The sequence below is a fragment of the Choloepus didactylus genome, chromosome X (genome assembly GCF_015220235.1).
Source record: "Choloepus didactylus isolate mChoDid1 chromosome X, mChoDid1.pri, whole genome shotgun sequence".
NCBI lineage: Eukaryota > Metazoa > Chordata > Mammalia > Pilosa > Megalonychidae > Choloepus > Choloepus didactylus.
This window is the reverse complement of record NC_051334.1, coordinates 1,264,251-1,279,298: the sequence shown is the minus strand read 5'-3', so window position 1 is coordinate 1,279,298 and position 15,048 is coordinate 1,264,251. Positions and strand designations below refer to the sequence as shown.

Below are 15,048 nucleotides of genomic sequence, written 5' to 3'. Positions count from 1 at the left end.
CAGCTGATCAATGGATCATCAGAAAATACGACCTTTTATCTGGATCTATCGCCGTCACCATTTGGCACAGTCAAAATCCTGAAATGCATTTACAGGGTATCTCCAACGTAACCTTTCACATTTCCAGCTGTGCAGTGGTGTAAATAGCTGTGATGAATGGCTGCAATTTAGCCCAAAAGCATCTGTTGTATACAGGGATCTTGGGATGATTTCATTAGTTGAAATAAGAGTTTAAGGCAGAAAGAAATAGGAGTGATATTGATTTTAATTCATGGTGGAAAAGTAAATCAGATTAAGGACCAAGAGCAACATACAAATATGTGTTTATATATATATATATGTATGTATATACCATACACATATACACACGTAGACACACACAAACACACACATATATATATACATGCATGTATAAATATATATATTTAGAAACTGAAAGGTTAAATAATTAAAGAATTATTGTCAAAGAATTGCCATGTACAATTGTTCAATAGAGGTGGATGCCACTGGGTTTGTTTGTAAGTTGTGTAGCCCAACAGGATGTCTTTAGGAATAGAGGGGTTCTCTGGCTGTGCCCCTCTTTCAGGCTGGCCGTGCCGTAAACCAAATATAGTTATGGAGGGAGGGTAGTCTTTTTGCATGTCTGCATCCTAGATGCTGTGTTCCCGAGATGCAAACCACTGGGCTAAACTGAATGGCACCCGAGACCAGCTTCTGTAAGAAGGAAGCCACTTTACAAACCCCGTGTCCACGGGGGCAGCTCCGTCCTGGGGACTGCTGATTCCAGCAAGCCTTTCACTGCCTGGGGCTTTGGTTCTCTCATCTAAAACAGCAAGGGGCCCGGCTTGTTTGGCATCTGCATTTTGGCTCAGCATCCTTGTGGGTGACCTCCTTGCCCCACGGCTGCCCCCACTTCTTCCATTCTGCTTTCTCCTTCCTCCCTCTGCAACACAACCCCCACCCTCCTCCAGGCAGAACAGGAATCCGGCTCTCCCCACTTTCTCTTTTCCATCTGTGTCTGAATTAAGGTCACCTCCTATTTGTGCTAGCAAAGATGAGTCCTACTAAACAGTGGCAGGGAAATAAATAAGAATCAATGAACGTCACAAGCATTGGAGAAGTTGCAAATGATAGGTAACCCGTTGCTTCAGTGGATGTGAAATGCATGGAAGTGAACCACTGGGTGTCTAAATCCATCTTCTGTACGCTGCAGTGGCAGGTGCCAGGTGGACTCTGGCTGGGGAACTGCCTGTGCCATCCTCTGGTTTACACTGTCCTCTAATCACCAGCAGCAGTGGGCATGCAGAAAGAACCAGCATGTGTCCCTAGGTGCATTATTCCCCGTGCTGACTCAAGTTGGAACACTAGTTGAATAATAAAGGTCAAACACTCAGCATGGAATATTGCACTCAAGACCTTAAAAAAGTAGAGTCAACGACAGACAGAAAAGAAAAAATATGCTGTTGCCACCTTCTTGCCTAGATTTTTCACTCCCGCTTTCCTGGGATGTAAATCTTTTCATCCTGAGATTGGATGATTGCATGTTACTGTGATGGCTCCGAGCTGCCGTCTGTATTTTTAACAAATGAAGTGAAGGCATGGAGCAGCTGAAAGTTCTATCTTTCCACGCAGTGTGCAAGACAGGGGCAATAAATTTTCAAAAGACTTGTTTACTGAAGTGCTGCAGCTAATAAAAAAGGAGTTAAGCTCTTATTGAGAAATCGCCCACCAACTGGCTGAAGTGCCTTTCCATTTTGAAGGTCATGTAGAACGAGGGAGATCCGCATCTGCTCAGCGAGGCTCGCCACAGCCCCTTTCCTGCTCTCTCAAAGGATACCACTAAGTGGGAGCTTGTGCTTGAGAGCAAGCTGTCAGTGACACCCTAGAGGTCTGCAGGGCACCTGATTTATGTCTGTCTTGTCCTCATTCCCATGCACCATTGGTTATACCTCAATTACGGATGGTAAATCTTCATGTTACGATGTTTTTGCAAGCCAGGTACGGTTTTCTAGGTTCTCAGGGTTTATTTTTGTATATAAAACCTAATCACTCTACTCTGACACCGTGGAACTTGGGTGATGCCTGTGACGTCTAGCCTGCTGAATGGAAAAACTGCTGCTTTATAGAAAAGATGATAGAAAAAGGAAATCTATAAATATGCATGTGTTTACAATAGACACATTAATTGCCTCTTCTCTTCCACTGAGATGCCTGCTACATCCCAAGATGAAAGTTAGAGTCCATGGCCACGACTGAACTCCAAAGTAGTGGGACTTACTTTGAAGCTGTGTTTCTTTGGGCTCCATCTTCGCTGTTTTTTTCTTTGTTTGTTTTCACCTCACCTTTCTTACGTGGCTCAGTCTTGTGATCCTGCCAGGAATGGTGACTGTCTCCTCTTTCTTCTTCGTCTTTTGTCTTCACATTGTTGGTCAAGAGGACTCCCAGTCGGAATCAGCAAATCCAGCTGAATCTGAACTGGAGCCCAATGTCAGACATTTCAAACCATGCGACAGCTCATCATTCGCAGCCGGTTCTGTCTGTCACATCCTGTATTTCCAGCTATGACCATATATTGTGTTCACAAGATCAACCCTTTAAGCTTCCTTATCTCTTAACATTAAATCCAAGAAAATAAGTGGGAGAACAGATGAGAAAGAAATTGCAGTGCAGTTGTATCCATGCGTAACGCAACTGACTAGGAACAAGCATAGAGAGTGTCAAGTTTGTTTTGAAGAATCTACACCAATTTCTGGATTTTGAGAAGGAGCTAGAAGTGCAGTCTGGCCCTGTGTGAACAGAAGTTCCCCAGAATGACCGAGATGGAGGCTCACCAGCTACCATGTCTGGCAGGTGGCCCTGACAGAGCATGGGTGTCACCAAAGGGATGCCTCGGTAGACATTCTTATGTATAGATTAGAGTCAGGATGATCATTCGAATGGTTCTCTCTGAGCACCACCATCTCTTGTTTGTTCTGAGACGTAATGGGGGAAATTATGCACTGGATGATATATATGGGTTCCCACCTCACATCTCCTGATTTCAATCACTGTTAGGACAAGCTCTTTGTAATCTTTTTTTTTTTTCTTTCTAACTTGAGAAATAATTCCTTCTTCTTACATGCTTGTAAAAAAAGGTGGCCATCGTTCTTCACCAGGCACTGTAACTATAAGGCACCGTACAAATGATGAAACATAACTTGCTGAATTTCATCTGCCTGTTTTCAGAGAACGGGACATGCCTGGCTCAGCTTTCATTCAACATGCAATGTTTTGGCCTTGTTTTCTATTTCAAAGGACTCAGGGCTAATAAATGCAAGGACTGACCTTAAAAAAGAAGGGTTACAGCCAGTAGATCTAAACAATTGACCCTGTAGGAGCTCTCTGTGCTGCAGTACCCAAGCTGTATCACTGTTAGGAACTACAAATGCATTTAGAAAAGTATGTGTCTGTTTATTTCATGTATCCTAATTCTGAAATGTTTTGGTTATCATGAGGAATTAAGGTATTTAGAAAACATTCTAAAAGCAAAATTCATTCTAATTAAATTTATAATTTATTTAGAAACTTCAGTGGCTGTTAAAGTTGTTGAACACAGGGAATGATTCCTTCAAAAGGACCAGAAACTTGGGTCAGAAGTTAGGCTATTGACGGTTATCAATACCTACACTCAAGTAACTTTTACCCAAACCGTGTTACACATGAGTTTCCCAGTTTACTTGACTGGTGGATGGGGCTGCCAAAGCCGAGAGAGCTGATGGGGATATTTCACCCAATAGTAGATGTTTATGGAGCTTATGCTATTTGCCAATCATTGCACTGGAATGCAAAGATGACATGCCTCTGCTCGTAGTCTAGTGGGAGAACAAGAATGCAAATACAGTTCCTGTGTCCTGGAGCAAATGCTTTATTAGGGACTTCATTCATTTGATCACTCGTTCACTCATTCGTTTGGCAAGATCAGTGAGCACCTTTGCGAACCAAGCACTGGGTACTGCATTGGAAAGGAGGGCCCTGTGGTGCTTAGCACGTGTGGGGTTACATGGGAAGAGGGGGCAGCCTGTGAGCTGCCTTCTGAAGGACTTTAGGTTGGAGGACTAGCTGCTGCAGGACATGGAGCCACCAGGTGTACGTAGAGCTTGGGAGGGGCACAGAGCAGTGCTGGCCTGGAGAACTTTGCACGTTGCAGTGAGGAATCTCAGTCCTAGAGATTTGAGGAATCTGGAATCCACCCAGGGTCACAGAGCTAATGAAAGGAAAAGCTATAACGAGGGAAGTGGCAGGGCCCAAAGAGTGGGCAGCGGGGTCATACCAGGCTACCGGTGAGGCGTGTCTCCGTTAGGCGCCTGTCCCTCGCCCGCATCTCCTGAGATCTGCACCCCAGGCTCTGGCAGGTAGGCACACGTCCTGTGGTCCAGTAGCCTGCAAGGTGGACACTCACCCAGCATTCCCTTTTAGCTGGAGAGGAATCGCTGGTGCTTCCCGAAACAACAGTAAAGACTGAGCCAATTTCATGAAACAAGAATGTAGCATGAAGCTTTTCTCAGCGGTCAACGAGGTGCCAGGAGGGAGGGCTGTGACTCACAGACCACTTTCAGAACACTCAGGGGGGAAAGCTCAAGTCTACCCACAGCAACCACGCTTGTGGCAATTGGAAAAGGGGCCAGACGTGGGCAGTGACTCCTAAATAGAACTTTCTAGTGTGTCTGTGTTCTAACCAATGAAAACAAAGCAGGCTTAGGTGCACTCTTACTAAAAAAATATGTTTGCAATAATGTTCATCTCTCTAGATAAAATTAGAGGTTGGAGCCAGTTCAAGGAATATTCCATTGAACTAACTAAAGATCGATGTTGACAGTCGATGAACAATTAGTGTTCATTCTTGGAGACTTGGTCCATAGAAGAAAATGGGAGAGTTGGAGGACCAATGTTTTGATATAAGTGGTTGGCAACTCAAGGTACTATCTTTATTAGGTGGTAGTATATATGCGTGCATTTTTTTCCCAAAGAGATCATTACTTTGAAGGTGCTTAAATTCATATGCATCACTGTATAGTTGGAAGAATAGAGTCCAAACAACCAGGCAATTTTCCATTAGGTTTCTGCCTGGCTTGACACTGGAAGCCAACCCAGCGGCACAGTCCTTCAGTTCGCTGATTTGTAGAGGGTAACGATGAGTCATTTCATGGGGACACTATGAAGACTTCTGCTTTCTTTGAATAAAAGGTGTGATATTAAACACCTTTTTTTGATACTTCCTGAATTGCTCAATGGCATCGTCTGATAACAGGATGTTCTTAATCGAAGCAGTAACAGATGTGTTTACGTTGATGTTGGTCTTGCTTTGCAGGAGCACTGAGAAGCCGTTCCTCCTCATCTTGTCCTACATTCACGTGCACACAGCCCTCTTCTCCTCCAAGGACTTCGCTGGCAAGAGTCAACACGGCGCTTACGGGGACAACGTTGAGGAAACAGACTGGAGCGTCGGTATGTATTTTGTCGATATGTACTTAAAAGTTGGCTACCCCATCTCTATTGTTATCATATTTCCTGTGAATTTCTACCTCTGACCTAGATGTCTTTATAGCCAACAAAAATGTTTCTTTGTTTGTTTTTAAAATTTAACCAGACGTTATTTCCAAAATATAAACAGAAATTTAAAAAAAGCACCTTCAGCCCCATGTGCGTATTTGGAGTTGCCAATCAGACCATGGCCACAGCAAATCTGAATCTATGGGCTGATGATCGAAGAGATTAACAGAGAAACACAACCAAAGCATTAATCCGTATCGTAACTTTTTCTGTTAACAATTAAGTATGAGCAATACGTCGTCATTAGCAGAATTAAATAAGTGGTGCCCCAGCTTCTGGAAACACTAAGCTATGCTTGGTGTGGCCTCGGTGAACCTCTCAAACAACAGCCTTGGGGTCTTCCTCGGATGCACTGTCATCACCGCTTCAAGCAATCATTTTTCCTTCCTCTAGACTCATGTTCTGTGACAACAACCTCCTGCTTCCTATCTGAGACTCACCCTGAACCCCTCGTACCTGGTGCCCCTTCTACGGCTTCCTAAATAAATCACCCTTTATTTTGAGAAACATGGCACCTTTCCAATATCAGGAAGATTTCCTTGTTGGGTCTTTGTTTAAACTCTGTGTCTGCTGCATCCCTACGAGATCATCCTTACATGCTTTTATTTTCTGTTGCAAATCTAAACAATCTCAGTTCTATTCCATAGAGCTCAGAGGAAGCCATGGTATGTGGGTTAAGCAAAGAAATGGAAAATCCTTGGGTTTTGCACTTCTTGTTCCAGTTCCTGTTTTGCTCTTGTGATGTAGTCTCTTGCTTCCATAATTGCTCAGTCTGTTTGGACAAAGTTACAGAGACAGGTTGTCTAAATGCCGCCAGTCAACCAGGTTGCTTAAGATTTTGGTTTATTTGTTTTGCTTTCCTTTTTTTCCCCTCCCTCCTGTTCTTCCCTTCTTTTGTGCGATAATTGAGTTTTCTGGGTGTTTTTTTTTTTTAACTTTTTAATATAGAGGTTCTGGAAATACTTGAACATTGTTGGAGACTTGTGCTTGTTTGTTTTAAGTGAGTGTTGTGATAGACACCCATTTTGATGATTAAAAGAACAAGGTTTGTTTTAATCATGGAAGGAGCGCCATCTTGAAAACGACAAGGCTGGATCCTTGTTCTGACTTCCAACTCTTCCTTTAACTATCTGTGTGAAACTGGGTGCTTGTATTAAATCTCGAGGCTTCAGGTTCATCTTTACATGAAGAGTTCAGGTTATGCAACTTTCAAGTTCCTTTCTTCTCTAACCTTCTGCAATTCTACAAAATCACAGAAGTGAGTACAAATGAGGACTCCTAGGAAAATCGAAGCCAGGGCATTTTTCTAACAAGATTCACAAGAAGAACTCATTATGCTTGGGGCTTCTATATACCCCAAGACAAGCCTGCCTCCTTTTATTTTTTTCATCTTCAAATGTTGCATGTAAATCAACTACGTTTTCCCCACCTTACTAGTGGGAATCAGTAGAATATATTGTAGTATGAATCAGTAGAATATTTTATCCCTTTAATGACTGTTATAGTTTAATGTATCAGGTTTCTCCTATGAAACTAAAACTTCTGTTGGCTAGCCAGCAATTATCACGCTTATTTTTATTTAATTAAATTCTTCTTTAATTATAATGGCACATATGCCTACACTGATTTATTAAGAAGTATAACTTCCAGTGTCATCCTACTACTAACTTCCTCAAAAGGAGAACGGAAAGCACTTTTTCAATCTTTCAAAACTACATTAGATCCTGATATAATATTTGTAGATAATTGATTCTTTCTTTTTGGCCAAAATATAAAATATTTCCCCTAAGCCATTAAACATTAATTTCTCAGGATGTTTTTGTTGGATTATAAGTCCAATAGATTTTAGTGTTTTGAAGAATGTTCCTTCTTTCCAAGAAAGGTCTTTCAGTGTTAACACTGAAGGGAACTGTAAGCATTCTGAGTGCTGATATAATAAAATAAAATGGGAGTATTTGCTTCAGAAGAGATGCTCCCACACCAAGGGCAGCTGGGATAGAGGCAGTTAACTGATGAATCCGTCATTCAGAGCACTTAGGTTTTAAAATTTGGGGAAGCAGCATAATGATCTGGTGCAATACTTTCACCCAGGTAGGCTTTCTCTATATGTTACCCGCATTACATCTGTCTGTGCTGCCAGCAGTCAGTGCAAAAAGTAGCATTATTGCCATCCCCACTGTAGGGCCAGGAAGGTGAAGATTGGAGAAAGCGAAGTACAACCGCCGCAGGTTATCAGAATTAATAAGCCATGAGCAGGAATTTACATGCAGGTTTCCCACCCGGTGCTGGAAGTCTCCACCACCTCATTCTACTGCTTTGAGCTTAATTGAGAAAGGCTGCATCACAACAATTTATAGTCAACAATAAATCACAGGGAAAAAGCGAGTTCATTAATTAATTGCATTTATTGGATGCCGACTCTGTGCATCATTGTTTTGGGGGGTGCAAGGATGATAAGACTCGTGGCTTAAGGGGATGTAGGGACTACTAAAGGGTTTAAGATGCTTTTGGAGACCTTTGATAACACAGTGGAAAGTGCTGCTGGGGTCGTTTGGAAAAAGGATGGGGCTGGGAAAAAGGAGCAAATGGAAACAGCTGGCTTCATCCTTTCAGCTGGATACACTCACAACTGTATCCTTTGGGCAGTTGTGCTGCTTTTTCAAAAATCTCATTTCCAATCCCAGCTAATTACATAGGAGTGACGCATTGGGGAGGAACACGGGCTGAAAATCGCCTTGTTTTCAGGTGCCCAGGAAGTGTTTTTTGGGTGTGTCATTTTCACTGTGTTTCGCCCTTTGGAAGTGCAGTGACATTCACCAGAGAGCGATGGGTGGGGAGGGGTAGGGCGAGCAGGTGTGGAGGACGGTGTGGTGAGCGCCCTCTGCTCCTTACCCGCAGCTTGTATTTTACAGCTCTCCCTGCCTCCGTCTATTAGGCAGAATTTGCATGCAACCAGCTTTTATTTAGAGCCCATTGCTATCAATAGAACCACATGGAGGAATCATAAATCAGTGCTTGCTCAGGATTAGACTAGCAGGTTCTACATTTTACAAAGGGAAATGCAAGTAGAGAACGGTGAGGTGAAACAAATCTCTGACTTCCAATGATGGGCCATAAAAGCCTCCTATGTAAAAAGAAAAAAAAGAAATCCCTGCTACTGTAAAGGATTGGCACTGAATGGTTCATGTGAGCATCCTTCTTTCAGACAGCAAAAAATGTGAGCCTTTCTCCTCTAGAAGAATAGACACACCAGTCTTGATAACAATGTTGCAGAATCCCTCCTGGTTTGCTTTCCAGTTGCTCACAATCTGTAACTTGCCGCCCTCTCATGGCAGTGTCTGGTGAGGCAGTCCGCAGTTTCTCCTCTTGGTCCCCCCCCCCCCATTGGGGTCCTGGAGAGTGCCGCCTTCTGTGGGCGCAAGAATGGAACAGAGACGTGGAAAGAAAGGTAAGGGCTGAATTCATAAAAGATGAGCTGGGAGATGGCACAGAACAAATCTCTCACCATGTGCAACTTACCAGCAACATGCGCCCACCGAAGGCTTCTTGAAGGGCAGAGAATCCATTGGAGGGCCTTTTGGACAAGAGTTCAGGATAGTGCAAAGAACTGCAGGAACCACAAAGAAACTCGGGAGATGGAGAGCTTAGGTCTTGTTCCAAGTGCCTGAAATATGCAACTTAATTCTAAGCAGTGGTTTGGCTGGTTAGACATTGTTCTAATGAATTGCCCATTTAAATATGGATACTTTCTAGGAGCGCTGGACTAGCATTGTTTTTAGATTATGAGATGCAGAGTGCTGTAAATATGATGGTGATGGTGGTGGTGAAGATGTTGATGAAGAAGAAGAAGATGATGATGATTTTTTAACCTGGGTAAAAGTGCTCGATTTAGTTGATATGGACAACATCTCCTTTCCAAATCCTGTATGTCAGGCAGATAGAATGCTGCTCAATAAGTAATTTTAAAATCACAGGGATTCGGTGCCTGATATTTGCTTGGACCTCTTCAAGGTGACAGGAGTTACTAGGTATTCCTTAATGATGAGGCTGAGGTAGCATTCTCTTACATATACAGATACTGTTCCAACCATGTGGGAAAGATTACCGTGCAAGAACGTTTAAGAAGTTGAGCAGCCCACATTTTATCTCCGTCTAAATTCAGGATAAAAGTTTAGCTATCAACTTTCATGTTTTTACTTCTCAGAAACTAACCTTGTAGGGCCTGAAAAAGCAATGCCAGTTTTCTCCTTGACACTCTTGTTCTCTATAGAGAATGCAATCTATACCGTGAGGCTATTTCCCTTGGGATTTGGTGCATCAATTTTCCATCTTGAATTTTTGAAACCTTTTTATACTTGATAAATGGGATCTGCTTTAAAAAGTGAAAATGAATTGCTCACTCCTGGTGCAAACTGAGAATGGAAGGCTAGACAAAGCATTCAAAGGAAGGGCAGAATGGGGGGGTCCCAAACAGAACCCAGAAATTCCAACCAGAGTCAGAGAAGGAAGACTGGGAGAAGTGAGTTGTGGAATTCAGAGTCAAAGAGCATTTCAAGGAAGAAGGATCAATACCCATCAATACTGATGGGAAGATGCTGGGTAAGAAGGGGTGCGAAGCGGCAAGGGAACTTAGCTACTATGACCTCTAGGATTGAGTGGGTTGAGGAGTGAGTGGGGTTTGAAGAGCTGGGCATCATGAGTTTAGAGGTTCCTTTCCAGAGCAGAGGACCTTGGGTGAAAGATGGCCTAGGAGCTGTGGCTCTGCCCGGCTTTGATTGGAGACCAGGAGGTGGGTGTTGGCAAATTCCAGGAGGTGGAATTATTTGCTTTTCGGGCTATTTCAGGGACAGGCAGGAGGATCACTGAATTAACTGATTCATGATTGCAGTTTTGCCAAGGGAGTGTCACAAAAGACCTGCAGAATTTGGGCGATTGGTAAGACAACGATTGAAGTGGCAGATTATAGGAGGGGAATGATGAAAGGTGGAGGCTGGGGGCTTGGGAGGTGAAGACTGAGGTGGGCAGAAAGGGGTTGGGAGGCTGGGAGGTAAAGATGCTTAAATTCCAGAGGTAGCAGGATTCTGGTGTTTGGGGGTGTATGGTGTGCCTGAACGATGATGAAGGAAGGACTAGAAGTCAAGGTGGTGTTGAGCGGGTCAGGGAACCGGGAAGCCAGTGTGTTGAGCTGGCGTCTCCTCTGTGACAGCCATCACACCAAAGTTCAGCTGCCCTGTGATTGTTAGGGTTCCTTACCCTCATTCACTGTCAAGGTGGAGCTTTATGGCTGGGCAGGGAGGAGAAGGATAAAGGGTCTGCTTTGCAAGAAGGAATGTGGAACCGCAGGTTCATTAACAGCTTGTTATTTTATCCAACAAACACTCAAGGCTGAGGCTTGAAAAGTGACTTCCGTGGTTGGTAACCAGCCAAATTCCCAGTTTCGAACAGGCCTCGGGGAGTCAGGGGAACAGTGTGGGTGCATTAAGGTGTGCGGGCTTCTGGCTCTGGGTGCCGCAGCCCCACCCGCCAGCCCAGAGTTGCGGAGGCAGCGCTAAGAGCTAAATGTGGAGACCCTGAAACCCTGTCACTTCCTAGCTACAGTGTGATGGGTGGGAGACCCCCAAGCTTCTGAAGAAAAGTGAGTGTATCCCCCAGTCTAATTGCTTGTTTCTGCAGTGAAGGTTGAATGTGGGGTGAATTCTAAACACGTCCTAATTTGCATTTGCTTAAAATTGTGTGCAGTAGAGTGTAAGATAAATAAATAAATAAAGCCATGTGGCACTGGCTCTGGAAGAGGCAGAAAGATGCAACAGAATGGGAAATCCAGAAACAGGAGATCATATCAATGTAAAGGTGGAATTCAAAGCAGAATGCTAAGAACAGATGAAACATTAATTGGCAAGAGGATAGTTATATTTCGAGGGGAGACATTAAAGTTAACCCACTGGGGCCTGGCACTGTGTTAAGTGTCTTGCATACACTTGAAAGATATGATGATGATGATGAAGATGATGATGATAGTGAAGAAAATGATGATGATGATGATGGTGAAGAAAGTGTTGATGGTGAAAATGATGAGAAAAAAAGATGGTACTGATGGTGGTTAAGCTGACATCAGTTTTTCAGGGAACACAGTTTAGAAGACTAACATAACCATATCCCACATGAGGGACATAATGTATGACAGCTAGAATTTTAATCTGGTTCTGTCTTGCTTATTATTCTTTGCTACTACTTCCCGTACATCTGAGTAAATTCCTCATGCTGATAAATTTGTAAAATGGAACTAAAAAAGACCACAAGAAAATATATTGGGAAATGTTTATTTGGTATATAGCTGAGCAAGATCTTTCTAAGCTTAAAGACGAAGGAAGAAGTCTTAAGAGAGAAGATTGCTAGATTTGCCTTTGCAAAATCTAAAATTTCCATATGAAGATGAATTAAACTAAAAGATCAATGACAAACCAGTTGAAAAGCCGTGCAACTACATAAGAGAAAAAGAAAACACCTGATACAAAGCAAATGGTAAAAAATATAAATATCACAAAAGGAAATTAGTTGTAGCGATTTACTGTACCAGTACCAAAATGTACCACAGTTGCCACCATTTGACATTATGATTTTTTAAAGAAACAAATTTGCTGATAAGATAAGTGAAAGAGAGCAGAGTGCAACTCCTTTTTAAATCATTATATTGATTCCTAAAGAGGTCAAATGTTTTCTAACAACAACAACAAAATCCTCTGTCATCTAACAGGTGCGTTAGGATGGTTGTTTTTTTTTTAAAGCCTCAATACTCCTGGGATGACATGATGGGGAAGCTATAGCAGCCACACATATCACCATTATTTTAGTATATGAAGGGCATTTTAAATATTTAGTCAACACTTTTTATTTCTAAATCTCAAGACATCTGTGGCACAACTAACAAAACTCAAGCAACAAATTGGATTTTATTTTCATAATGATGTTTTTCTACATTGAAAGTTCCCTTTGGGAACTTTCAAAAGCCTTTAAGTTTTCTGAAAATGCATGTGAGTGTGTGTGTGTGTGTTTACATTAAGTTTCTCTTCAGTGTATCCTAAATAACACTTTGTAAATGTTCATGAGTTTGTAAAGTCGGCTTAATTCAGTAACTTCAATGTGATGCTAATTCCCCAAAGTGGAAACTGCAGTTAATCAAAAATAAGAAATTCACTAGTTTATCTCAGGCTATCTAATCTTAGATAAATGTTTGGGGTGGTAGCTTATCTCTGGATCAGATAACATATGACCTCAAGTCTTATGTTTGCAAACTCTGTTTCTTGAGATAATCACGAAATAGAGCATGAAGGCAAACACTGTTTCCCAAGGGGCTTTTGACAAGGACTGGTATGAAAGCACCCCTGCCTAATGAACAAATGTTTTATTCAAGCAAATCTTGACAGGAGAGAAATAAAATACTTTCCATTACAGACAACTGCTTTCCTGAATGTGAGGTACATAAAGAGGTTTTGAACCTTTGGAAAAACATCAAGGAAGTGATGACAACCCATAAATTGCAAAGGAGTAACTAATACAGACCACATATGTATAAATCTCTTTCCACAATTGTCAAAATTGCTTGATAAAGAGACAGTATAAAAACTACCAGTCACATGCTCAATAGCAAAGTATACAGTTATTTCCCAGCAAGCTTCAGGATGTGTGCAAAAAATTAAGGAGAATATGTTATTCTCTTTGTGGGTGCTTAAAGCATACTTTCAATTATGAGGCTTCCTCAAATAGTATATGAGATATTGTTACTGCAATATAATTTTATTTAGGTTCACAGTCCTTCCAGCTTTGAAGGGAAACTTGGATTTATTATAAATAAAAATAAAAATCACCTCTACAGAGTTTTTTCTATTTGTTGTCATCTTAAGAATTGTATGTTTTGGAGTCTTGGTGAGCAACTGGGCAAGAGTTAGAATAGATAATACACATGAGATACTGACTAAAGGCCCAGATTTCAAGCTCTGCTCTGTGCTCCTAAGTTTGAGTATTTTCTATTCATCCAAGGGTTGATCCACCTGGATGGGGCACTGAGACTTGAGTTCTGTGGTTTTGCCAAGTTCGAGAGCAGAGTTCTAGGGTGTCCATCAAGTCAGCATCTCGCATATCCCTTTGCACCAGAAAAGTCATTGCAAGACTACCCCCACCCCAGTTGAGATGGCAGAGTGGGATGCTTCAGAGCTCTTTCCCCTGCACAGAAGCTTTCAACAGCCAATAAGACTGCATGGAACATCTTTCTCAAAGCTCCAGAAAACAGTTAAAGGCCTGCTGTAAGAGAGCGAGTGCCAAATCAAGAAAAAGGCTGCTTAAAAGCAGTAAGATCTTTTCAACGCCCTGGCTGGCTCTGGCCCCACCCCTCACCAGCTGCTGGTCCTGGATATGGAGGGAACAGAGGAATGCTGGTGCACACACTGGGAGCCTTTCTGTCTGGCCAGTCTGTCTGGTGGTACCCTGAGGGATTGCTGGCTGTTGGACGTACAGTTCAGTGTCTAGGACTGTGAAGAAGAGGGGACATTCCTAGCTGTATAAAAGGGGGAATTCCTAATCAAGACAAGACACATGTGCAGAAAGGACCAGGGAAGCCCCTGAGCTTTGGCCTGGCGCTATGCTCTAAACTCATTGTATGGATAGGCCTTAAAGGAGAGCACTTGCACAGGTCAATCTGCAAAGACTGGGAAAGGTATTTTCTTTCTTTTCTTTTCTTTCTTTCTTTCTTTCTTTCTTTCTTTCTTTCTTTCTTTCTTTCTTTCTTATTTCTTTCTTTCCTTCCTTCTTTCTTTTGTTCTTTCGTTCTTTCATTCTTTCATTCATTCTTTCATCCTTCTTTCGCTCCTGGCATTCAAAGAAAGCCATGTTGTAACACACTAGCTCCGTACAAGCTTAAGGAGTAGATGCCTTAGAGTTAAATTACTAAGTTCCAGCAGTAACACCTTAAAATATCAAAATGTCCACGTTTCAACAGAAGATTACAAAATGTACAAAAAATACCAGGAAGCACAGGAATTTGAGTATGCCTCTTTCCCGCAATCTGAAAGAAGCTCTTCCCCGAGAGGCCTCGGGTGGTGGGAATTCAGGATCACTCACCGAGTCTGCAGGATGCGGTCTGTGTTCTCAGATCATTTCTGGAATCTTCCAATATGGTGCTGGGAGCCCTAGGCAGGTAGCAATGGTGGCTTAAGGCCCCTCTGTTCACTTAGGGATATAAGCACTTGGGAAGGAAAGTTTCTTTACAACTGGATTCTGTAAGTCATTTGATTTGTTCTGAAGCACTAGAAAAAGATGAAGATGGCATAAAATAGCTTATTTCCATAATGACTTCCTCAATACAAAACGGATCTTGTTTACTGGGTACCCCACATTCCATCAACCCAAAAAAAGAAAATTAAACCTGAACAAACTCCTTTATTTCTAGAACTTGGGTGCTCACTG

At 42.3% G+C, this 15,048-nt stretch overlaps 1 protein-coding gene across 5 annotated transcripts in view; it reads left to right on the top strand.

Moving 5' to 3' along the window:
* STS (steroid sulfatase) overlaps positions 1-15,048 on the top strand; it is a 646,106-nt gene that overhangs the window by 99,966 nt on the left and 531,092 nt on the right. For all 5 annotated transcript variants that reach the window (XM_037821492.1, XM_037821493.1, XM_037821494.1 and 2 more), the window contains exon 8: positions 5,348-5,484. In XM_037821492.1, the coding sequence (XP_037677420.1) occupies positions 5,348-5,484 (137 nt within the window). The remainder of the gene's footprint in view (positions 1-5,347; positions 5,485-15,048) is intronic.